At 51.6% G+C, this 25350-nt stretch overlaps 1 protein-coding gene across 1 annotated transcript in view; it reads right to left on the reverse strand.

The window, feature by feature from the left end:
• Positions 1 to 25350, reverse strand: part of ITPR3 (inositol 1,4,5-trisphosphate receptor type 3) — an 87042-nt gene continuing 61692 nt past the window's right edge. Inside the window, exons 30-58 of the mRNA XM_065404111.1 lie at positions 24594 to 24794; positions 24049 to 24300; positions 23349 to 23474; positions 22665 to 22790; positions 21611 to 21731; positions 20496 to 20680; positions 19783 to 19931; positions 19469 to 19577; positions 18991 to 19081; positions 18256 to 18425; positions 16846 to 17020; positions 16352 to 16533; positions 15665 to 15865; positions 14186 to 14296; positions 13539 to 13634; positions 12682 to 12783; positions 11308 to 11394; positions 10463 to 10573; positions 9626 to 9818; positions 7396 to 7521; positions 6469 to 6641; positions 6024 to 6188; positions 5300 to 5492; positions 4478 to 4573; positions 3600 to 3724; positions 2964 to 3129; positions 1852 to 2012; positions 1172 to 1333; positions 1 to 69 (exon numbers count right to left, since the gene is read on the reverse strand). Of these exons, the coding sequence (XP_065260183.1) occupies positions 1 to 69; positions 1172 to 1333; positions 1852 to 2012; positions 2964 to 3129; positions 3600 to 3724; positions 4478 to 4573; positions 5300 to 5492; positions 6024 to 6188; positions 6469 to 6641; positions 7396 to 7521; positions 9626 to 9818; positions 10463 to 10573; positions 11308 to 11394; positions 12682 to 12783; positions 13539 to 13634; positions 14186 to 14296; positions 15665 to 15865; positions 16352 to 16533; positions 16846 to 17020; positions 18256 to 18425; positions 18991 to 19081; positions 19469 to 19577; positions 19783 to 19931; positions 20496 to 20680; positions 21611 to 21731; positions 22665 to 22790; positions 23349 to 23474; positions 24049 to 24300; positions 24594 to 24794 (4224 nt within the window). The remainder of the gene's footprint in view (positions 70 to 1171; positions 1334 to 1851; positions 2013 to 2963; positions 3130 to 3599; positions 3725 to 4477; positions 4574 to 5299; positions 5493 to 6023; positions 6189 to 6468; positions 6642 to 7395; positions 7522 to 9625; positions 9819 to 10462; positions 10574 to 11307; positions 11395 to 12681; positions 12784 to 13538; positions 13635 to 14185; positions 14297 to 15664; positions 15866 to 16351; positions 16534 to 16845; positions 17021 to 18255; positions 18426 to 18990; positions 19082 to 19468; positions 19578 to 19782; positions 19932 to 20495; positions 20681 to 21610; positions 21732 to 22664; positions 22791 to 23348; positions 23475 to 24048; positions 24301 to 24593; positions 24795 to 25350) is intronic.

Genomic DNA, 25350 nt, shown 5'->3' on the forward strand with positions numbered 1-25350 from the left:
TCAGTGATTCAAGGTGTTCTGGGCATCCACAAAACCGATCCGCTGTCTGCGCTTCCTTTGCTCTGTCATCTAGAGTTAAAATAAGGACACAATGTAGTCAGGGACACTGTTCTTGTTCCTTTCCCCCCTTTATCCACACTAAGAGGCTCATCCCTTAAGCTAGGGTCAAACATACACCTGCCAAGGGCTTTCAACTTCCAGGGATGCTGCTAAGCAGGTGCCAAAGAAAGCCCTACTCTGGACTGCATCCTGGGGTATGGAACAGCCTCCATATGAGGAGAGATTAAAAAGACTAGGATGTTCATCTTAGAAAAGAGACGACTAAGGTCTATAAATGATGTCTATAAAATCATGAATGATGTGGCGAAAGTATATAAGAAAGTGTTATTTAACCCGTCACATAACACAAGAACCAGGGGTCACCCACTGAAATTAACAGGCAGCAGGTTTAAAACAAACATAAGACAGTACTTCTTCACGCAATCCACAGTCAACCTGTGGAATTTGTTACCAGGGGATGTTGTGAAGGCCAAAGGTATAACTGGGTTAAAAATAATTAGCTAAGTTCATGGAGGATAGGTCCATCATTGGCTATTAGAAACCCCATGCTTTGGGTGCCCCTAAACCTCTGACTGCCAGAAGCTGGGGCTGGCTGACCGGATGGATCACTCAAAATTGCCCTGTTCTGTTTGGTTCATCCGAAGCATCTGGAACTGGCCACTGTCGGAGACAGGATACTGGGCTAGATGGAACCATTGCTCTGAGCCAGTATGGCCATTCTTATGTTCTTTTGGGAATATGACGATGAGAGAACCAAGGCGAGAGAGTTGTGCTTTAGGATGTCGTTTTCCTGACAGAGGGGGAGTCTAGCTGTGTCCTCATGCAGCTGGTGAGGAACTTAGCTATTAAGGGAAACTCTTGGGCCAAGTGCCCCCGACCCAATGAGCTGCTAAAACCTTTTCTTTCCCCTCCCCAGCTGTGCAGATTATGGAAGTCTGCCTGAGGCTGCATCCATTGATTCTGACTCAGGCCATCTTTGCATGCTACCCTAGGCAGAATATGACCCTAGAAACATGTTTCAGTTACGGTGGATCCTGCTCTACTGCTTGGGATTTGTGCTCTACCATTAAGCCATCCCCATTCTGAAGCATCCCTGTTTAAACTATAATACCTGCTCTTTCAGCTCATTCAGCTGTGAAGTGAGGTGAGACACCAGCTTCATAGTGGAGTTGAGCTTGTCTTGAAGACTCCGGATCTCGTTCTGTTCCCCTTCCCCTTCGTTGCTGACCAACGACATGGCTCGCATCCGAGGGAACCAGTCCAGGTTCTTGTTCTGAAATGATGGGGGAGCTTGATTTGAGCATAAGTGCTAATTCACAAGAACTGGGTAATTGGCCCTATAAACCCTGTCTGTGCTAAGGGTCTAGTAGAAACATTTAAGAGCCTGGGCTCCCCAGTACCTTTAAGGATTCTCATTAATACCCCATTAATTTTCCCTATACCTTCCTGCCCTCCTCCCCCAACCTTTGTCACTGCCTTGAGTTCACAATAACTAGGTTGCTCCCAGTTCTGCTTTTCATTAAGTCCTGGCTTCTTTGAATATCCAGTAGTTGAATATAAAATACCCAACAGATGACGGCTGGTTAGCTGGGCCCAAATTGGAAATAATCATACAAGGAAGAAGTGAGAGGCTTTTACAAAATTAAAAAAAAAAAAAAAAAAAAAAAATTCGAAGTATTCTTTTGAAAACAAGTAAGTAAGTTTTCTCAACAAGTCCTTTATAAAAAAATGTTTTCCTTGGGGGAGACACGTCGCTACTGTGTGTGAGGCCCTGTCTTAGGCAACACTCACCTTAATCATTTGTGCCACGTAACTCTCGGGCCCTGTGTAGTCAGTCTTATTCTTCACTCGTACCAGCACGATGAAGTACAAGTAGTTCCACATGTTGTGCTCATATTTAATGTGCTCTTCGAAGGACACAGTCTTATTATCAAACTTGTCCCTTTCGAGACCTGGGAGAGGCAGTGGAGAAAAGAGGAATTGGAAAAAAAAAAAAAAAAAAGGGTAAAAGGAAGAACAGATAATTGCATCCTATCCCAGGTGTGAATTTCAAAGGGCGCTTTTAATAATGAGGTGGTGTTTAACATACAATAAGCATCCCAGCTTATATTAGACAAATTACCTAGCTGTGTATTTAGAACACTTCTATTAAAGTGCTACTAAATAAATTTCCTGTATACCAAATCTAAACTTCTAGCATAAAAACCACACAGTGGGTCTCTCTTAAACATGATCTGCAAAGTAGGAAAAATTGGGTTTGTGCTCTGCTTTTTTTTTTTAATTTACATTTTGATTCCCCCGCCCCCCAAAATAAGGGGAATGCTTGCTTCCTTTTTTTGTTTTGCTTTTTGATGCACAAAGGTGGCCTGAGAAGGTTTTTTTTCCTGCATGTTTTTTCTTAGTAATATCAGGAAAGTCAATTCTGTTTTCTCCCTCTCCCCTTTTTTTGGGAGGACTCTTGGGTTACTCAGATGAGGACTGAGAGCTTTCTCAGCCCAGAATTTAAGGGTTTGGAGGCGTGACAAACCCTTCACAAAGAACACATTACTCCAGAGTGTTTTAGTTAATGCTTATTTAACAAAAAGCAACAGTTTGAATTACAAAAATTGTTTCCTCTCTCAACTAATGAGGTTCATTTCTTTTATCTAAGCTGCTAGTTCTTCAGTGATCCATGGAGTCTTCTAGGATAGACAAGAGCCAAATTTCTAACACAAACAAATGTGAAAAAATAAATCAAGTCTTCTTTACACATAATAAAGAAGCACAAAAAGGACAACTCCCATTTTTTCCCTCTTCGCACTCTTAACAGCTGCTACTGGAATACACAAGTTAAGGGCTTGATCCTGTGAGGATCTTGGTTGGGGAGCACGTGTTTGTGTGATGTTTTTTGCCCTGGAACTCACCACATATGAAACACGTGGTCTTAAGAATTTCTTCCTTCTTTTGCTTCTCACTCCTCAGATCAGCAAAGGTGTCTATGATGACACCAAAGATAAGGTTGAGGACAATGATGATGACAATGAAGAAGAAGAGGAGGTCGTAGATAACCCGAGCGGGGAACAAGGACTCCTGCAAAGGACAGAAGGAAAATAGTCATAAACAAAACATGATACTTCTCCCTTCCAGCCCTTTGCTTTAATAGTCATTAGATCATGCTGCTTCCTTACAATGGCCGGAGAAATGGCTTAAGGACAAGGTAGGGGGAGGCTAGTTGAGGGGCTAAGATCTAAATTCCATATCATGAAGAAAATTTGGAGTATTGATGGGAATGGTGGCATAGAAAGAGGCACAAGCATAGGGGATGGAAGAGATAATGCATAAGATGTGTAATGAAGGAAAGGTGAGAAATTAATTAGAGGGGTAAGTCAGTGTATAAATGGAGAGATGAGTGGGGCGGGGGATAGGTCTGGCAGCATCAGAAGCATGTACAGGGATGAGGGAGGGAGACATACATATAGCCGTGAACGTGACAGGACTCTGCAGGAGAAAAGGGAATCGGCCCTGGACCGGAGTTGGCCCAGAGAGCCGAGTTAACTCACATCCTTGGATGGCTTCCTGAGAATGTCACCCACTCCCCCTCCGTTCCTCAGGCCGTGATTCAGGACAGTGACAATGCACATGAGCAGCGTGTCGCAGGCACGCTCTGAGTTATCATCATCATCATCTGGAACACAAGCATAAACCAGTCGGGAGAGAGCAGATAAAGAGATCAGCCCACTGGAGGGAGCCAAGCAGAACAGAGAAGCCTTAGGTCACTGGCTTTGGAGTCTCTCTAAGGGCTTTTCTTTCCTCCTTTTACTTTTATCTCCTGGAAGCAGGTGGTCACGGTATATACCAGAGCCAGCAGCAGAAAGTGCCCAGAGAAAATCGACTGGCTAACAGTGTTCCAGCAACTGTGTTTTGCACACTAGTTAGCGGGAGGGGGTCTCTCCTTGGAGAATATTTTGCTGCTCGGCCTGTTAACAACACGAGGAGATGGTTATTCCCTCTTCATTCAGTGGAAGGAAACTAGAACTTGGTGAGCACCTTGATGCTATGATATTAACTTGTAACCTGGAAGAGTTGAGCAGAACCAGCCTGTCTGCTCTGATGACTTGAGCTCCCTCTGAAATCCTTCCTTTCCCATGCTTGTCCAGCTAGCCATTTTAACCCTTGCTAGGCTGGGGCCAGCCTCACTCTGAAGGGACATGGCTTAGCTACTTGTTAGGTAGTGGGCTGCTTCTAAGTGACTCTGTTAAAGGGGCTGGATTTTGCCCAGCTGACTGACAAATGAGAGGGCACCACCTCGCTCTATCGATGTCCTGATTTCCACCGTCTCTGTATTAATTCAGTGGGATTCCTACCTAGGAGCACAGGCTGGGAAGGTGGGAATCTCTCTCCTCTATCTTCAATGCTTCTACCAGTGTAAGATACTTACCTCTCAGCACATCAGGCACTGCAGAGCAGCTAATTTTGTCATCACTGCACGACTCCATAAAAGCCTCCATGTTCCTTTGCATCCCCAAGGGGCCGTCTGGAAGCACAAGAGACTGTGTCATCGTCAGAGTATTGGCTTGAGAACCACTTGTCTTTCCTCTGATTGGGGCCTCTCCTTCACCGCCCCTTAGCTGCAGCTCGAAAGGCTATTTGGGAAAGGTTCTTTTGGGTTCCCACTTATCCCCCCCAAACTCCAGTCCTAGAGCTCCCGTCACTGACACACTGTCAGCGCTGAACCCTTTTGGCAATGAGAACGGGACTGTCTAGCTGCACACGCTGCGCCCAGACTTCCACTGAACCTGTGAATGGATCTCCTGGGATCTTTTCAGCCCTGAATCCCCTGCTCAGTTTTCAAACGCGGGGGGTCTTTAGAGGACAGCTACAGTCCTGACGCTTCCATTGTATCTGCCCAGAACCAGTACCACATTCCCATTTACCCCCAAACTCCTGGTTCCCCAGAATGCAGTGCTGGTTCCCTGAAGTCTCCAGGAGCTGCTGTATTCTCTACCACCCGGATGCTCAGTGGGACCAGGATTTTGACCCTTAAAACATTACGTCTCACATCTCCTTTGTGAAAGAGGTGTTATTTCCCCCATTTTACAGATGGGGAAACCGAAGGACAGCATGGGAAGTGACTTGTGTGCCAGGTCACGCAGGGAGTCAATGGCAGAATCTGGAAGAGAACCCAGCGCTACCTATCCCCCCGCTCTACCCCCCACACCACAACCGACACTCGCTGCGTGGCCGGGCAAGCTGGAGAGACCTTTGGACTTGTTGTCAGGCAGCCGATCCACCTCCATGATGAAGTCGTCTTTCAGGAAGAGGAAACCCACGATGGAGAAGAGGTAGACGAGGATGAGAGCCAGGAGGGCGGTCAGCAGGATGGAGCGCCCATTCCGCGTCACGCTTTTGATGACGTTGAACAAGGTCTCCTCACGGTAGATCAAGTCAAAGAGCTGAAATGGACAAAGCGTGCCCATGTGGAGTTTAATTAGCAAGGGGAGAAATGCAGCAGCGGGCTTTTTGGGATAACATCTGGTCTTTCTATAGCACCTTGTAGCCTAGGATCTCAGAGTACTCGACAAACGCTAACTAAATTTCCCAGCGGGCATTCAGTACCATCCCCGTTTTACTGGTGAGCAGACTGAGAACAAAGCGGTAAACACCTAACTCCTATTGAAATCAATGGGAGTTAGGTTCCTAAATAGCTTTGAGGATCTGGGCAGAAGTGACTTGTACACAACAGTCAAGCCAGAAATAGAACCCAGGAGTCCCGGCTTGCAATCCCTTGCTCTAACCAGTAGATCACATTGCCTCCTAGCTGACCCAGATCAAAGGTCGATGATAGAAAGAGATGCAGATACAATACATACACGCAAAAAGCAGAAAGGCTGCCCCACACAAATAACACTGGACAGGAATCTTTCAGTTCCCCACTGGGCATGGCTGTGCTACGTACGTTTCCCTAACAACCGAGTTTACCGTACCAAGATGCTGTAGAAGAGTTCGTGTACAAAGAGCCCCAGAATGCTGGTCACAATGTAGGCCACATGGTAGAGAAACTCCATATCCATGATCATGGCTTTGTAGCCCCGGATAAATGTCCCACGGTTGCCCACGAAGCTCACCACGAACACAATCTTGTTGGTCAGCTAGGGAACAATCACAAGGAGCAGGGTGGGTAAATGCTGTATATTAAGACAGTTTGCCTTTGTGAACTCAATATACAATGACGGTAGAGGGTGAATGCTCTCCCAGTTACAGCGCTGTAAATCCACTGACTTCATGTGAATGCCAATCTGGGCGCAGGATTCCGCCCAGATACCTACAGCTACATTTCCGGTGGCCACTGATTTTCATTGCTGGGAGCCCAACTCGACAGATTGAGCCTGGGTTTAGGGGTGCTGCACTAACCTTCCCCAGGTAACTTACATTGAGAGCTCCCAGGATGTTCAGCGTGAGCCCAATCCCTAAGTAATAGATCGATCGCAGGATCAACGCCACGAGGAGCGGTCTGACGCCGTAGCGCCGGGTAAATAGGGCCATGACGGAGAAGCAGATCAGAAACCAGAAGAGCAGGGAGATCAGTGGGGAATCCAACACTCCTGGGAAGAAAAGGGACACCATTGTTAAAGGGCATGGAAATCAAACACATATGATCAACTGGTCACACTGTGTCAATCCATAGCAAACATCAGAGAGGAATTATCCCTCAAAACTAAAGAGCCAGTCATTGAAAGAAAAAGAAAAGAAACACCCCTGGGTACAAAAAGTAACACAGAATAAGATGGTCCTTAATATTCATTACATGTATTATTTTATTATTAATACATTAATGCTTTTCTTGCACCTTTCATCTGAGATCTCAGAGCTCTTTAAAAACACCAGTAAATGAAGCTTCATAACACAAGAGGTATCTCATTATTATCCCCATTTTATAAACTGGGAGACTGAAGCACAGAGAGAAGTGAGTTTCTCAAGGACACAGAACAAGTTAGTGGCAGAGTCAAGAATAGAATCCAGGAGTCCTGGCTCTCAGTCCCCTGCTCTCAGTCTTAGACAACATTCCCTCCCTCTCAGGGTATGTCTACACTGCGGCAGTGAGTCTCAGGGCTTGGGTCTACAGACGCATGCTACGGGGCTACAAACAGCAGTGTAGACGTCGTGGCTCAGCCAGGACTCAGGCTCTGCGGGCTTTAGAGGGTGAAGAGGAAATAGAGGAAGATACTGAACAGCTTTGGCCGGGAATGGGGCTGGTGAGATTGTATCTGCCACGGGGTCAGTGTGTGTCAGTTCTCTCTTTGGATGAGAACGCCCTTTCCTTTGGTCTCTAAAAACAGAAGTGTATGGAGCACTTACCCATAGAGGTGGCTTCGACGTAGGGGTAGAAGAAAGCAATGATGATGTTGATGAAGACAGCCAGGTTGAAGGAAATGCTTCCCCAGAGAGTCATTCTGCGGGAGAACCAGTACATCAGTGGCATGCCTAGGAAGAGAAAGGTAGGAGGTGACACACTGCGCAGTAAATCTCAGCTGATCATGTGCGACTTGGATATGGATCGTAACTTCTCCCAGAGACTTAACAGGCTCAATTCAACACATGCTCTGGGGGACTGACCTCCCTTTTCCTCCAACCAGTAGTAGAAGTCCCCAGCATTTGGCTGAAACAGGGCAGTGAGTTCAAAATGTTACTGCTCACATTTCGTGGCTCTTCAGACCTTTGACCTACTCTGGTACTTGAAAATCAGCTCCAGTGTTACACGCCTCTTGTCTTTCTCTCATTACTTCCTACATTCCTGGCATTTGCATGTTTCAAAAAACGGTGCCTCTGCTCTCTTGGCATCACTTCTCCATCCCGTAGGAGTCCCCAACAGCCTGCACTGCCAGCCATTTCCTATCCCAATTCAAAACTTGCTTCCTGTCTCATCACTAACAGAATTCTGTTTGGTTTTGCAAGTGTTTTCACTGCTACTATAATACGTCTTAGCTGCTTACTGGCATTTATATGTTATCTCCTCATGATTCATGAATAAAGGCAACCTGATAAGTGCGAGATGGAACTTCAAAATGAATAAGCACCTAAGTGTTTGGATGCTGATCTGAACTGGATCCAAACTCTCAAGTCTGCAAAAGTGAGCTGGAAACCTCACAAGAGACCAGTCTCCTTGTATTTAAATGATCTCTGGAAAGGAGATTTCCAGCAGGAGACTTCCTGAAGGCAACCTCTCTAATGGTTCCACACTGAATTGTTTCAACCCTCAAGGATTCAAGAGTTGAATGAAGGTATGGTTCAGTTCTGATTTGGTTTAAGCTGATTCATCCAGCCCTAGCTTGGATATTCGTGCAGGGCGAGTCTGTCTTTCATACCTAGGCATCCATTCATCCATGCATGCATCTATGTAGGCATGTCTGATGTGCCAATCCTCATAGTATGTATACGCAATACAAATCATCAAAAGGCTAGCATATGCCTGACAGGGCCCTTCCTTGTTATGTCACTTTCTTCAGTGGGATCGTTCTTGACAGTCTCCATGAGCTGCAGCCTCCATTACTAAGGAAAGCCTTGGGTGAAGAAACAGATCTTACAGCACGCCATAGGACAACGCCTGGCCACAGCCTGTCCCCCAGAGGTAGGGAGTTTCACAGCTGTGTGCTCTTCCTCTGTACCCTCAGCTCCATCAGTCACAGCGTCCCCGTCGATCACAGCTGTCACAGGGAGTGAGAGGGTCTCTAAGAGAGCTAGGGCTAAGTCCATTCAAGGATTTAAAGATTAGGACCAGGACATGCATCTGGAATCTAATAGGGAGCCACGTATTGAGTGCCCTGACAACCGTAAAACAGTAACAGCAGCTTTGGCCAGCGTGTTTAAGTTCATCTGATCCCAAATGCCCAGTCAGCCACTTAATAAGAAGACAAGATGTTTGTCACTTCATATCCCCTTCTTCCTTGTGAATCGGCACAGGGAATTGCCACCTCTACACTCCCTGTTTCCTTTAAGCCCATATTTTCAAAACTGGTGCCTGCCTTCGGGTGTCCAACCTGAGACACCAGAGCCTGATTTTCAGAGATGCCGAGCACCCACTGCTCCAACTGCCTTAAATTGCCTCCATGGGTATTTAACATCTCTGCACATCAGGGCTGGGTATCTGAGGCTTGGCACCCTAAAACAGAGGGACCCAAGCTTAGCAGCTACTTCTGAAAACAAGCTGTCATTACATCCCCTGCCAGGGGAGTTACTTCCCTCTCTCTTCTCCACTCTGTGTCGTTTTCTCTGCTTTATGTTGTTTGCTAAATATATTACAATACCCTATTTGTTTTGGGCCACTTAGGAACTCCACTAATGACTCTCTCCCTGGTTTTGCGTCTAGAAGCATGCAGCCTAGAGGGGCCCTGCATTTTTTATTTGCTTCCAGTTGCCTGATTCAGAGTCAACAAGGGATCGGGAAGCTACAAGTGAGGAAAGTCTCATGGACATATTGTCAATGGAAGACTTCAGGGCACTGCATGCAGCCAGGGGCACGGGATGCTGGGGGAGCTCATGGCTGTTTTAGAGCATTGTTGTTCTCAGGGGAGCTCCACTTTGTGCTTACTGCGCAGTTTCTTCTGCCATTCCATCTCGTTGTGGAGGAAGGACGACTGGTCAAAGAAGTCGCTGACTTTGCTGCCCTGCTCGTCTTGTTCCGTGGTGGTGAATAGCCGGTACTTGGTCTCCCCGGTGACGAATTCGCAGATGTTCGGCACTGGGAAGATGATCTGCTCCATGCTCCGGTCCAGACGCACAATCTGAATACAGCAGGCAAAGAAACCAGGGTGCTATCAGTGCCCCATCTGCACCACACTTATTTGCTCTGCCATGTAACCGGGAACCAGCCCCACACCAGCTCAGTGAAGGATCCATAGACTGCAACTCATTCTAAGCCACGCCCACAGACTGATCCAGCTAACACAGTGGTTCTCCAACTTTTGTACTGGTGACTCCTTTCACATAGCAAGCCTCTGAGTGCGACCCCCCCCCCTTATAAATTAAAAACACTTGTTTATATATTTAACACCATTATAAATGCTGGAGGCAAAGCTCGCACTCCCCCCATGTAATAGCCTCACGACCCCCTGAGGGGTCCCAACCCCCAGTTTGAGAACCTCTGAACTAACACATCCCTGACCAGCACAAGGCTCAAGCTGTGGGAATCCTTGCTAGCACTGACGAGACGTGTTGCTGGAGACCCAACAAACAAGAAGGGCAGTAGGAAGAAGATAGCTGGGCACCGCTAAGTTGCTCTAGCTTTAAGTGCTAGCCTATATCTCCGGGGCACGACAATGATGAGGCGTGTCTATGAACTGCAGACACAGGGAGGTGAAGCCCCATGACCTAAATTAGCCAGCCATTAGTCCATGAAAGGGAAATCTACCAGGACAACAAGTCCTACCTCAATCTGGGAGGTGTGCTTCTCGTAATACGCCAGCGGGTCCTCTTCTTCCTCCTGGACGGGAGCCGTTGATTTCAGCATCTGAGTCAGCTGCTTATTGTTTAAACTGAGCTGGGGTAGAGGGGAGAATAAGGCAGGCGTCTTCAGCTGGCAAAGGCCGGAGGGATTCTGTTCTAACTGGGCTTTAACAACGGTTCCTCACCATTTACCAAAAGCAAATCAACGAAAGCTTTATAAAGGGCCCCAGCAGCTCTCCCCAGCCTCCCAGGGATGGCAATTCAACTCATTAGCATAATTACCTCCCAAATGGGCTAATCCCTAAATTACAAATCAATGCCTGTAACACCCGAGGGAAATTGCATTACAGCTGAGTAGCATTCGGGAGCTGAGACCGGGCCACACAAAGCAGGAAAATGACAGCGAAAGGATCAACCCTCCTACCTCTAGGGGAGGGGCAAGGTGGGAACTGGACACCACCAGGGAAGCTTAACCCCCATCAGCACTAATAGGAGCAGACCTTCTCCATGGCAACACGAGAACATAGACCCTTAAGAACGGAACCGGTCACCCATGAGCTCTACAGAGTTCTCCTTTAATATTACCCTGATGAGCTGGGTAATAATAGCAGTACATGCCCTTGTGCTTGTAGTTTTGGCTCAAACACCATGCAAACCCCACCGGAGGTGTGAATTTTGTATCTCCATGGGAATATCTGAAAAGATCAAGGATTAAGTGATGGAAAACAGAGCAGCTAAGAACACTCTGCTTAACCAGGCCTGGGGCAGTTTCTTAGCAACCCACTGCCACTGGGGAGACCCTGCATTCACTCCATGGATCTCTCATACCATAGAGGAGATGCCCTCCTCTTCCTCCTCCTGGATTCGCTTCACTGGCTTCAGGAGATGCTGCAGTTGCTTGTTGTGCCGAGACAGCTGAAAAGAGAGACAGGGACAGTGAGGAATGAATAGGAGCATGAGACAGACACGGCAGGGCAGAATGTACTGTGAACATGTGAGGATCCTTTGCTAGATGTGTAAAAGCCATGTAAGGATGAGGCATACACGTGCCAAATCCTGGTCCAACTAAAGCCAATGAAAGTTTTGCCATTGACTTCTCTTGGATCAGGAGTTAGCCCTCATACATATAAAGAAAGAACAGCATCTGCAGTGACACTAGCTAGCATAAAACAAGGGATGTCAGTCCCCATGCTTCAGGGAATAAGCTGGCCACTGTAGTACCGGGTCAGGAAGGATTTCAGCCCTATGGTAATGCACAATTGCCCAGTTGGCGTGGAGGAGGTTCTGCCTTCTGCTAATGCACTGAAGCTCGGGCACTGCCAGACACCGGATTCCAAATGAGAGAAACCATTGATCTGTCCGAGGACAGCACTGCTCATATGCTTAGGACAACAGGACTTGTTGGGACATAAACAGAATAGTGGATCATGGGGCCCAAATTTACCATTGACGCAAGTGGGTGAAACTTTGCTGAAGTCCATGGTGTGGGGCAAGCTTACGTGCAGGGCCGGCTCCAGGCACCAGCGTAGGAAGCAGGTGCTTGGGGCGGCCAATTCAAAGGGGCGGCATTCCGTCCGGTATTGGGGCGGCATGTCCAGGTCTTCGGCGGGAATTTGGCGTCAGGTCCCTCATTCCCTCTCTTCCTCTTTGAGCTGCCGCGAAATGGCCGCTGAAGAGGAAGAGAGGGAGGACCTGCCACCGAACTGCCGCCGAAGAAGCGGTGCGATTGAGCTGCCGCCAAAGTGCTGCGGCTCGTCTTTTTTTTTTTTTTTTGCCGTTTGGGGCAGCAGAAAAGCTGGAGCCGGCCCTGCTTACGTGACCAGTGACGTTAACCTGTGATATGCCAGCACAAACTGATCTAGCTCTGAATGAAAGGAATCCTCCAAGGTGTCAAGGACCAAGGAAAGGTGCAGGTCAGGACTCAAAGAACCCAATTTCTTTTCCAAGGCCCCAAGCAAGTCTTCTACTTATGGATCCAGACTGGAACTTCACAGGTATCCCAGCAGAACTGGGTCTTTCTAGGTTTGTCTTGAGAAAGTATTTAAATAAATATGGGAGGAACCTGGAAAGACTATCCCATGCTAAGCAATGAACAAAGGCCACCACACCCCAGGACGGAGGAGCTGGGGGAATCCAGCCTTAGAAAGGAGAGGCTTCTGCAGAGGGGCACCTGCGGGAGAGAAACATCCGAAGAGACGGTACCTGTAAGGCCAAGATATAGATGTTGTGCCCGACTTCCCGGGGGGAAACCTCAGAGTTCTCGCACTCTTCCTCCTGGAGATAGGCTTTTTTAATGACATCAACCTGTAAAGGCAACCACAGGAGGAAGTCAGCTGTGCACTTCGCCAGCCAGCAACCCGGCTAAGGTTTTGCACTGCCCTGGGGACGCGCTGAAGCGATAATATTTTGTTTCTCTTCCCTGCCCCATTTGTTTTTTCCCCTAACCAAGGAAGGCTCCATGGACCACCAACAAAAGAGAGAGAGAGAGAGAGAGTGTGTGTGTGTGTGTGTGTGTGTGTGTGTTCCACTGAGGAAGGATGGATTAGTGGTAGACTTGGGTTCAGTTCCCTGCTCTGCCACAGACTCCCTGTGTGACCTTGGGCAAATCACTTAAACTCGCTGTGCCTCAGTTTTCCCCACCTGTACAATGGGGATAACAACAGTGCCCTACCTCACCGGCGGGGGGCGGGGGGTGGCTGGGAGGATAAATACACTAAAGATTGTGAGGTGCTCATACAGCATGGTAGTGGAGGCCAGATAAACTACCTTTGACAGTACTACACTGAGACTAGCTGCACACGTGCATCTTGATTCCACACACAACCACATGGCTCAACCTCACAGCCCTGACCCAAGGAAGTCAAGAGCAAGGGTGAGTAGGATGGGGAGGGAGAGCCATCTAGGCTCGAAGGCTCCCTGGAATTTTAGGTCTGTCCCAATGATTCAGACCTCTGCCCCTTCCCTTCCCACCTTCCCCCCGTCTCTAACAAGTCCTGCATGTCTCCGAAAGACAGTCATGCCCAGGCCGAGAGCATCCCGCCCTGCTTGCCCACCCTTACCAGTTCCTGAGGCCGGAGGCTGATGAGGATCCGCTCGGCATTCTCACTGTCGTGTCTGCTCTCCATCAGGGCCAGCAGGAGTTTGGAGGCATTGTCCTGGTGAAGACACACCCACATAGGTAAGCCAGTGTGTCACAGGCACCCTCTACCTCTGCTTGAGGCCCGTGAACACGCCACGCCATGCAGAAGCACAGCCACCCATCCATAGCTCCCCTACGCTAGAGACCCAGCCACACTCCCACCCACTCTAGAGACGCACGTTCTGGAGCCCGCCAAGCCACGCTCTGCTACACAGCCCACCTGCTCACGCATGCTGGAGAGGGACCTCCCCACCCATGCTCAGTACCCCACGCTTTACAGAGACCACCTCCCCACACCACAGAAACCATACAAACACCACACCCATTCGAGATGTCCAGTGCTACATACATTAAAGATCCATAGACACACTACGGAGTCCTACAGACATGCTAGATTCATAGATTCCAAGGCCAGAAGGGATCACTGTGGTCATCTAGTCTGACCTCCTGTATAACACAGGCCAGAGAACTTCCACTACATAAACCCTCTTCAGTACCTGCTCCGCCCCCGCCACACACACACGAGACATCCCATCCTCACACCCCCTTCCAGGCTGCCCCACTGACCTTCAGCTGGAGGACAAGGTCCATTCTGTACTTGCAGAGGGGGCTGATCTCATTCAGGATCAGGGCCGTGATGATGTCAATGCCGTTAGATTCGTGCGTCACAATGCAGCTCTGGGGAGTGACACACGCAGGGTTTATCCCACAGATTCTTTTCCGCCCTCTTGACCTCCGCTTTCCCCTCTGACGTCTCAGACCCCCCACGCACTCACAGGGGCTCAGGCTTAGGGGATGAAACGCCGGAGGCCCTCGGCCCCATGTACACGATGCATTTGACCAACGTGCTCCCAGCACAGTGGCCTAACTAGGTTATAACACAGCAAAACTGAGGCATACATGGTTAAAAACCTTCCAGACATAAAGACTATATCAGGTTTCAACCATGTTATTTGACCTTGTCCGTACTGGCCAGCCATCATTACGGCCTTGTTTGGCACAAGCCATGTTCAATCGCTGTTGCCTTGATGATGTCGATGGAATCTTTTTCTTTGATGCATATCAGGGTGACCAGATAGCCAGTGTGAAAAATCGGGACGGGGATGGGGAGGTAATAGGCGCCTATATCAGAGAAAGCCCCGAAGAGCGGGATTGTCCCTATGAAATCGGGACATCCTGTCCCCTAATGCATACGGAATCAATGATAAAGGACAGGAAGTTATTACATGCCCTGGACAGGTCCAAGGGTGAAAGCCTCTAGCACACGTTCCTTAAGAGCAAATGTAACACTAACCACCACATGCCCGTGAGAGGAGCATCGTCCCATTTCCAAGCATCGTTTGTGGGTACAGAGTTTCCACCTGTCACATGACTACCCTGCTACGAATCCCCATCGACCAATCACATCGCTCCTACGCTCTAAGCCCAAAGTTACAGGTGGGAGAGACGCAGGATTCTCCCATGCAGCCCATTCTTCACTGTTCTGCCCTGCCTAGTCTGAAATGACTCAAGCAACGGGGCTCCCATGCCTTCCCCCTGGGGCGGCTACTGCCGGGAGGTTTCTCCTGATAGTCAGCCTGAGTGGTGCTTTCCTAATTCCATTGCACTGCTTCTAGTTGTGACTGAACAATTTCTTCCCTCCTGGAATATCACGGACAGCAACCGAGTTAGCCCACCAACACGCATTAGTGATTGTAACCTCCGCCCACACATCAATCCCCCCAACTTTCATTGCTCTTCTCTGAACGGTCCCAGTTCTGCACCCGCTGACACCCCAAAATCAGGGAGGCTGAACCAGCAGCAGCAGAACCTTGGCCCTATTTGTCCCCAGCCTTCTGGAAAGGATTGAACGGGGCTCCCTCAGCAGTGTCTCGAGAGCTGCCTTGGGAACACCAGGCCATTGGTGCAAAATCCCAGGCATCCGGGGAACAAGCCAGATCTGGAGCAACATGCGAAGGTCTCTAGCTGTGGATCTAGCCACCCCCTCACCCCTTGCCCTCAGAGCCAACCAAGCTGTCTCTTCATGGTGTGGGGTGTTTGGATTACCTGGTTCTCATGGCATGGTCCCTGGCAATACTCCGTCAAGGTCTCCAGGGTCTGGGTGATAAGGGCCACGTTGCATTCATTGATGTAGAGGCCCAGCAGGCCCAGCCCCCCCGTAGTGCTGCCGCACATGATGTCCAGGAACTGCAGCGTCTCACACACCAGGTTGTAGTTGGTCTTATTGTTCTGACACCGGAGGAAGTTCTGTAAAACAAACCTCCCGGCTAAAACCTCCAAGAGGGGCTGCCTGGGTAAGCAACTCAGCAGCCCCGGTCTCTGCATCCCCCCTTCATTGGCCCTCTCTTCGCCAGGGAAGCCAACGGGGTGCGGGTCAGGGCAGAATTTGGTACCATGCCCCCTACATAATGTTTGGCCGTGGGTGTGATCAGAGCTGTAACGGGGGCATCGAGCATGTCTAGCCCATGCCATTTAACTATAGATACAGACAGTGACTAGGACCTATTACAATAACAACACACAAAGCTTATCTAGCGCTTTTCTTCTGTAGATTCCAAAGCATTTACAAAGCAGGTCGGTATCATGGGGAAACTGAGGCACAGGGAGGGGAAGTGGCTTGTCCAAAGTCACCCAGCAGGCAAGTTGCAAAGCCAGGAATAGCACCCAGGTCTCCTGAGTCCCACCGCTCTGCCCAGTGAGCCAAACGTCCCCCCAGCACCCCTGTTTACAAACCTGGAGGTCCCGGTTGTGGTTTTCGCAGAGCAATTGCAGGAACCGAAGAATAGGCTCCATGATCAAGATCGACATTCCCATCTCATTGCTCTGGCTTCGCTCCCCAGTGTCGTGGCCCTTTCGAAACCCAATGGCCATGGGGTGCCGAGATGGGGCGTGGGACAGCATGAAGGTTCCTCGTCCTAAAGGGAAATCCAATCTCTATTACTGTCATACCCAGGAACTATGGTTGCCTACCCAGGGAGAAGCACTCAAGGGGGACAAACACATCCCCTGCTGGCTACTTGGATGGGGCCAGCCTGTATGCATCTTCAGGTTGGCTATCTAGAGAGCCTGCCTCTGGCTAGATCAGGACCCTACTGCTAGTCACTGTAACCCTGCCCTAGGGTTAGCGTTCCTATGGGTAGGGTACTTGGAGCTAGGGTTAGGATCACACAGGTAGATATGGTCCCTGCCCCACAGAGCTGACAACTGTACCCTCCCTTCTCATTTACCCTTGGTGCCAGGGTCAGGGATGTCTTTGTCCTCCCGGGGCTTGTTCCCAATGTCACTCATGTTCACCGACACGATGGACTTGGTCTCCTGCTGCGCCTTCTTCATGCGATCATGCAACACTTTAAAGAACTTCTCACACTTCTTGTTGCTCGTCATCAGGTTATAAAACGATTTCTGGGCAGAGAGGGAGGGGTGGAGGAAGCAAGACAAGAAGTAAAAATGTCCACATTACGATCCGAAGTTTCCCCAGCTGCCTCTGGGATTTGTCTCTCCCACCAAGTCTGACAGGGTGCCTGGAGTTTCGAAAAAGCTGGATAGTTTCACGACCAATAGTATCTGCAGTAATACAGCTATGGTTAGGGTGACCACTTCTCATGCTTCAGGGCACAAGCTGGTCGAGCACAGGGGTCAGGAAGAAATTCGTGCCCCTGCCTATAGCTTTGCACACTATAAAAGAGTTTTCATTATCTTCTACAACATCAAAGTACTGGGCATTGAAGGAAGCAGGATACCAGACTGAACAGACCAGTGATCTGCTTGCGTAAACCCAGTGCTCCACTACTTTCTTTTCTCATCGCAGAGATGTCAATCAGGGTCGCTGACCAAGTCAAATCTCAAGGGCAGGGCCATTCTCATGCGATCACCCTAGTCAATTCCCAGGAAATAACAATCCTTTTGGCGTACAGGGAATGGATAATTCAAATCCCCTTTCTTCCCTCCCTCATCCCACCCTCTAATATACGCTGAGCTTTAACTATCAAGGAAATCCAAGGGTAGAACCTGAAAAACACAAGCTGTAGCCAGTTCAGCCCCTAGAGTCATCTTGGGTGGTCTCACTAGTCTGTATCCACGTTTCCTGAACAAAGGGTTCGAAATAGCAAATATAACCCATTACTAGACTGAGAGCTGCAGCATCCTGTTATTTTAGAACTACCCAGCAGAGGGCGCCAGTGTTGCTTTAGAAAACTGACTACAATAGAGTCATAGGAATCTTGCACCTTTAGCTTCTCAGGAGCTTTAGGCTATATGCATCCGAAGAAGTGGGCTGTAGCCCACGAAAGCTTATGCTCTAATACATTTGTTAGTCTCTAAGGTGCCACAAGTCCTCCTGTTCTTTTAGGCTGGAAATGTTAATCAGCCAGCGATTTCTGGTTGGCCGAGGAACACAGAGTGAGCAGCCTGTCTCGTGGCATTTTATTACATCTGCCTTGGCCAGAACCACTAAGTGCAGGGATGGGTGAATATCCTACAGAGACACTTTTTTCAAACTCTCAAATGCAGCATTCACTCCAGTGAGAGCTTTAGACAAAGGTTTGCATTCACACAAACCGAACCCTCTCTCCTAAGTCCTCCATGTCCCTCTCCCCAGGGCTGGTGCACACGCTGGGAATGCAGGACTATCCCCAGACCTGTATCTCTGTGTTGCCTCCATCCAGCAGCCGGATGGCTAAGAGGATGCTCTCCTGGAAAATCTTCTCGTTTTTGGTGTTCATGATAAGGTCTGACACCAGCTTGGTGGCCCCTTCTCTGTCCAGCCGGCATTGGATGGCAGCAATGACTGACCAGTCCTGGTCTTGGCCTATGCATGGGAGAACACGAGAGGTAAGAACGGGAGTGAGCGGCAATATTGGGAAGGCGCAGCAGTGAATTCTACAGCCAAGCTAAGGAACAGAGGGTGGACTTTGGGTCGAGACACTGAGCTGCCACAGATTCCCTGTGTGACCCTGGAAAAGTCCCTCAGTCGCTCTGTGCCTCAGTTTCCCCATCTGCAAAATGGGGATAGTGCTACTGCCCTAACTCACAGGGCCGAGTTATGAGTCATTAACATTTGTAAAGCCCGTTCGTACTACGGCCAAAGGGTCCTACGACTCCCTAGAACGGATCAATGGAAGGACGGGACTGAAAACTCCAGTTCCAGAGGACCCGCGTCTATTTCCCTGTGTATAGAATTGCAGGCAAAACCCTGCTTCTGGTAAGGGCTGACCTCAGGGAAGCGAGGCTGATTCACACCAGGTGAAGATCTGGTCCCCTATCCTAAGGGTTTGAAATGCAGAAGCCCGAAGCCCAAGGCGCGTGGGTGAGCCTCAAAAGAGACAGGGAAGGAAATGGCACGGAGGGGAGACAAAGGACACCAAGTTGCTCACCACCCCCAGTCGTGTCGACGATCTCCCCTTTGGAGCTCGACTTCTTGTTCTGCAGGTAGTTACTCACGAGCATTTTCCTCAGCGTGTTGCCCTGACGTGAGAAATAAACACTGTGAGTCTGCACTGAAGTGGCAGATGCCTGACAGCTCACATACCAATCACCTGCCTTAGGGGCAGCTAGCTAAAGCTCCTGGGGTAGGGACAAATCTCCCAACCTGCCCCACCAGCTGCATAAGGTCCTGCATGTGCCGCGTGAAAGGCTGGGGCGTGGGTGAAAGCGGAGTGTCTGCAAAACCCAGAGACGCGATGCCACCGACTATAATGCGGAGTCACTCCCGATTGACCCTGAGGCGAGGGAGAGGGGAAGCAAGCCTGACGATTGTACGGAAAGGCAAATGGGAGCTGGATGATGGAGAAAAGAGGCACCAGGCTGGGGGGGTTATTGTGGGCATCCTGACTGTGGACCTCAGGTACTCACCCTGTCCCCATATTTGTTCCTCTTCATGAGCATCTGCTGCAGCGTCCTCAGGACTCGGATGCACAGCTTCTCCTCGCTCTCCATCAGGTCCTTAGTGTGCTGGACCAGCCTGGCCAAACACAGCAAGAACCCATCAGTTCCTTCTGCACCCTGAGCCGTCCCATCCTCTGTCTCCACCTTCTCCTCCTTCCTCCAGTGGGTTCACACACATCCCACCGCCACCCACGGGGGAGAGCAGAGGAGGGACTGACCCCTTCCACCTGGATGCTGGGATCAGAGGCGGCTGTGAGGCTACCCCCACCCCACCCTCTTACTTGGACAGGAAGCCCCCGCTCTCGCAGCGCTGGTAGGCATCGGTCCCCTCCATGAAGAGCAGCTCTGGGCGGTGCAGAACGTCCACCAGGACAGACACTTCGGCTTCCACCAGGGGTTTGAACCGTTCCTCCAGGGCGTTGATGATGTCCTACAAAGCACGACACCGTCAGGGTTGAGCCCAGTCCTCGCGTGCACCTGCAAGGCCAGACTGGGCCCACGAGGCACTGGCCTGTGATGGGAACGGGGCAGAGCTGCACCGGCTTGGGGGAACTCCTGGAGGGATCAGGCCCTAGGTCTGCTGGAGCGGGTAAACTGACTGTCTCCTCCTTTCGGAGGCTGCTGCATGCAGGCTCCTCTGCAAGGTGGCGCACGGCAGGGGGCAAAACCACAGGGTCTGTGTCCTCTCTGGCCCTTTGGAAGTGAGGGGCAGTCAGGAGAGGACAGGGACTGGACCGTGCCTGGGTGCGGGCGTGGCCTGCGTGAAAGGAGCTGGTGGCAGTCTCAGCCGACAGGACCAGAATCAAATGGGCTGGGCAGGCTGACCCCGAGGGATGTCCCTGCAGCTCAGGGGCGTGGGCAGGAGGCACTGCTGCTGTTCGAATCTATCGGGAGTCCCCAGTACCATTAGTGCCCCACCCCCACGTGACTTCACAGGGAGCCAGGACTCCCCCCCCCACCCCCCTCCCAGGAAAGGGCTCCCCCCAGCCCGCACCTGCAGCTTCTCAATGATGTTTTTGTAGTCCCACTGGTTGGGCGTGGCCAAGCCACGGGGGAAGGTCCGGGTGGCTGTCTTGTAGCTGGAAGCGCTCCTCTGCAAGGCGCTGGTGGAGCTGCTGTTCAGCAGGGAGCTGACGTGGGCATCGAGGTCCATGGGCAGCGCGATGGAGCGGCTCTTGGCTGAAAGCAGAGCAGGCTCAGATGGAGGGCTGAGGGCGGAGCTCTGTGCCACACCGCCTGCTGTGCAGTGGATCCAGACATGCACTGGCTTGGGCGGCTCCGCAGGCCGAGTGCCTGGCATGCCCGGTGCTATTAGGTTGGTCATTACCCTAACCAGGAGCAAAGCAACCGGTGCTGTTGCTTCCCCTGTGCACCCCAAACAGATCAGTTCAGTGCTCAGCCCACACCCTGCATCCATATGACCCCCAAACACGAATACATTTATCCCCTATCCCCCTGAGAAGGAAGTGAAATAGCATTGCCCTCCTTTTCCAGAGGAGGAACTTAGGCACAGAGAGATTAAATAACACGTCCAAAAATCACGTTCAATTCCCAGCTCCCCACATCCCAGCCCAGCGCCTTCGCCACTAAACCAGCCTCTCTCCTCTGTGACCCATCAGCATTTATAGCCCTCCTCAAGAGTCAGACAGCAGCTGACGGGATGAGGGTCAAAGACTTAAGGGAAACCGGCATAAGTTCCAGCTTTATTTCAGGCCCCATCAGCAGCCGGAAATACCAGGAATCTCCTGAGATGTCCTGGTCTCCTTAGGTTCCCAGCCCATGTTAAATGGGCCCAAGAGACTAGATGAGAAGCCAACTTTTAGAGGGTGTTCTCCAAGCCACACCTCTGTGTGTTTAGAGGCTGGTCATTAGACATGCAGCCTGGTCCCAGGAAGCACCTGCCAGATCTCGCCCAGCTCCTGCTCGGCCAGCTGCCTGGTACATGCACAGTCAGAGGGGGATGGAGTCTCCAGATCAATGGAGTTGCCTCCCAACACTGCCTTACCCTGGTATACACCCTACCTCCATCACATCAGCCCCAGCAGCTAAACCTCTGAACCCCCGTCCCGGGCACTGAGCGATCGCCGCACGATCCCCTTAGAACCTTACCAACCATGGCCAGGGTACGGATACAGGCCTCCACCGAGGTCTTGTGCTGCTGCTGTAGCCAGGGGCACTCCAGGAGCCTCATGGTGGATTGGAGGAGCTGCACGACAATGGTCTGGTGGGTCTGCAAGAGACGGGAGGCAGGTCCTTATCTGTGGCCATGGTGTGAGCTCTTATCAGACCCATCACTGCTGCTGGTGCTTCTTACAGGCCCCTGCTAGGGGGAGAGCGGCTAGCCGGTCAGCGAGGGCGTTAACCAATGACACTTCTCCCTCTATCTTGGTAGGATTCAGGGTTAACCTCCTGGCCAAGTCCAGCCTCGGAGCGCAGTTGTTTTGGTTCCCAGGGCCCGTACGCAGCCTGCCTCCTCTTTCAGTTCACACTGGGTCTCCCCACCCCCCAAGCTATGCTTTGAGTTTGAGGGACCGCTCCAATTGCTGAGTTTGACCAGGTTTCAGTTCACTCCCCACAGAACCTTAGTATGGGTGGTACCTTAGCCATCAACACAACCTAGTCAGGGGTCTGCCCTCTCTGAGACCCCTCTGGCCCCACTGGGCTCTGCCCCTCTATACCACCCCAAGCTCTGCTGCCTATCCCACAAACTCCACCAGCCCCACCAGCCTCTGCCCCCTTTGCCCTCCCTCGGCTTGTTTCTAAGTTTCCTGAACCTCTCTGCGCACCAGGCCTGTGTCTCAAGTAGGGAAGGAAACCCCTCAGCAGGTGAAACTCAGCTGGTTTCCGGGTCTCCCAGCCCACTGCAGGGCGGGGCCCCTCCCCACATCAGTGCTCCTGACACTCTAGAAGGAGGATCTGGCCAGACCCCTGCCACACTCGGCCACTGTAGGCTGGGGCGGGTTTGGCTCTATGATCCAGAGACTTCCATCCCTGATGGCAACAGAACAGGTGGGATCCTCGGGCTGATGCTGAGGGTCATCGACTCTTGAGCCGTCTGCAACTTCCAGGCCACAGATGGCACCTCTCCCGGCCTGGGCCACGTCAGGGGAGCCGGGGGCCTCAGCCTATTGCTGTGCCCGACTCTGGAAAGGCCCCTAGTTACCTGCAGGGAAGTGCTGTTCTCCGAGAAGGGGGAGCTGAAGAAGGCGTTGATGGTGTCCAGCACCACGGTGAGCACGTACTTCTCCAGGGCGGGGTCCGTCAGACGCTTCTCTCGCTTCTTACACATCTGCAGGGAAGGACACACTGGGTCGCTGCACCCCAGGGGTGGGAGCACACACTGGTACAAGTGCAACACCGACATGCACGCACCCAGCAGAGCTGGGGGGACCCACGCTGCAGAGGGCATCTCAGACACCCTGCGGGGCACTCCCTACCCAGCACCTGCCCCCTGGGCTCCTAGGGGCCAGCTGTGCCCTGGAGAAGGCTCTGTACTGCTGCAGAGTGGATGTGTCAGCCCCCCAATCCAGATGGCACAGCAGGGCCAGTACGGCGTGGAGCAGCTCCTTGTTACGCAGAACACGGGCGCCACGGAGCACTGTCCCTGACATGCCCATCCTGCTCCCAATGCTACAGCACGCTGGGCTCTAGCTATCTCTCCAGCTCCTTGGATGGCTCCTCTCACCATGGTACCCAGCCTGCACCGCTGCTTCTAGGTTGCTGAGAAAGCAAGTGGAGCATTCAGTGACTTTCATCTCCTGGTGTCCACCCTCCCAAGGGAGAACTGTCAGTGGGAGTCTCCACCCCATTCCCCACCCCAGGATCCACTCCAGGCCCCATCCCCCACCGTGGCCATGTCAAGGGTGAAGTTCTCGAAGAGAGTCCAGATGTGGTTGCTGGTGTAGATCTCCTTCATTTCCACCTCGGTGTCCACGTAGCAGTGGTTGACGAAGTTCACGTAGGCCATCTTCACCTGCAGGGGCAGAGTGGGATGGGGAGGGGGGGGAATTCAGTCCCTATACGAGGCCGTGGGAGGGCAGCAAGGCAAACACAGCCCAGTGGTACAATCAGCCTCCCTGCTGCCCCCTGCCCTTTGAACGACGACTGCCCCCCGAGGGACAGAGGGGCAGAAAAGGGCTTCAACTCAAAGCACTGCAGCTGAATAACCACACGACCTTGGCGGCAGGAGCTCTGAATTCCCCAGCACAAATCCCACTTTCCACCAGCCAAGAGGTGGGACAAACCACAAGTCAGACCCCCTTCCCCAGCCTGCCTCATCTCCCATATCTCCCCTTCCTTGGGTGTGTTTCTCACTCCCTCCTCTCTTGCTTTCCTCCCTCCATTTTCCTCCCCTCCTCTCTCTCCCTGCCCCACTCCCCTCTTTCTCCACTCTGTACCACTATCTCAGCATTCCTCCCCCTTCCTCATACCACTATTAGGAGACCTCAGTCCCCTGCTTCCACCTCCTCTCGTCTCCCTCCAGTGCACCCACGGCTCTGAATTCCCTGCCCATCTCCCCGGCTCTATGAGTTGGTGGCCCCCAGTACCTCGGTGATGCAGTCCTCGTGCGTCACCACCCGCACAATGTCCTCCAGCGGCAGCAGGGACGTGCACTTGATCTCCGTGTAGACGTTCTTGCCCTCGGCGCAGGCAGCCAGCAGGTCCACCAAGGAGATGTGGTACATGAGGGGGCTGTTCTCCTCCACCCCTTCCCGGGCCGCTGTCATCATCTCCAGCATGGTGGCCAGCGATGCCTTGTCATTGTAGAAGACCACCACGTCGTCCCCGGCATTGGTGAGCTGTGGGGAAGGAGCAAAGGTCATGGATCCGTGGCAGAGGGGATGGAAAAGCCTTGCAAGGCAACAGTCAGCTTTCCCCCCCCAAACACAGCCACAAAGGGGCCACTGAGGGATTAAAGGACAGCTTTCAAGAGCGCAGTGCCCCCTAGCAACCAGCTGGGGCCCTGGGATCAGCACAGGCATCTACTGAGCCCCCACCCTGCTCCCCGAGACAGCCCTGCTTCTCTGACTGGGTCTGTCTATACACCTTAATCCTCCCCCTCCCTTCCACACCAAGGGGAGGGGACTCTCACCTCCGTCATGATCATGTCCTGGCACTTCTTGACGTACTTGCCCTCCGCCTTAATGATGCTGTGCAGGAAGTCGAGGTACTGCACGTGGCGGCCGTGCGTGGCCAGGCAGTGGACGAAGTGCTGCAGCACCGTCTCGTTAATCTCCGAGCACAGCTGGTAGTTGTTCAGGAAGATGTGCTGCATCGTCTCGGCCTCCAGGAGCTGCGGGGGAGTGAGCGGCACCTGCGTGAGGCTGCGGGGCTCGCAGAGCCCCCAAACGCCCAGGTACGCTCCCAGCTCCCCCTGCCCCCCCATTTTCTCTCCTTCTTGCAGGTATGTCTCCTCCCTTCTGTGTCTCTCCCTCCTTTGTCCATGCTCTCCAAACACCCCTCCCCTCTCCTGGAGCATTATCCTAAACACTACCCCCCTACCCACCCGCTGGGCCTTCACAGCCCTTAGCCAAGCAACCCCTCGACAATCCTGCAGGGTTGGTTAGAACTTTCCTCCTCCCCTGTTCTGTCGGTGGTGGGGTGGGGGGGGGGGTGAGGGGGTGCTTTGCCACCCTCTAGCAATCTCCACATTTATTTGTTGGCTTTTCCATCAGCTTTCCTAGCATCTGAGCCTCCCAGACATTAGTGACTTAGCCTCATAACACCCCTGTTAGGCAGGGATGCATCCCCAGCCCCATTTCACAGATGGGGAAACTGAGGCACAGGGCGGTGAAGTGACTTGCCCAAGTTCATACAGCAAGTGAAGGGCTGAGCCAAGAATTGAACCC

This window comes from Emys orbicularis, chromosome 4, assembly GCF_028017835.1.
Source record: "Emys orbicularis isolate rEmyOrb1 chromosome 4, rEmyOrb1.hap1, whole genome shotgun sequence".
Taxonomy (NCBI): domain Eukaryota; kingdom Metazoa; phylum Chordata; order Testudines; family Emydidae; genus Emys; species Emys orbicularis.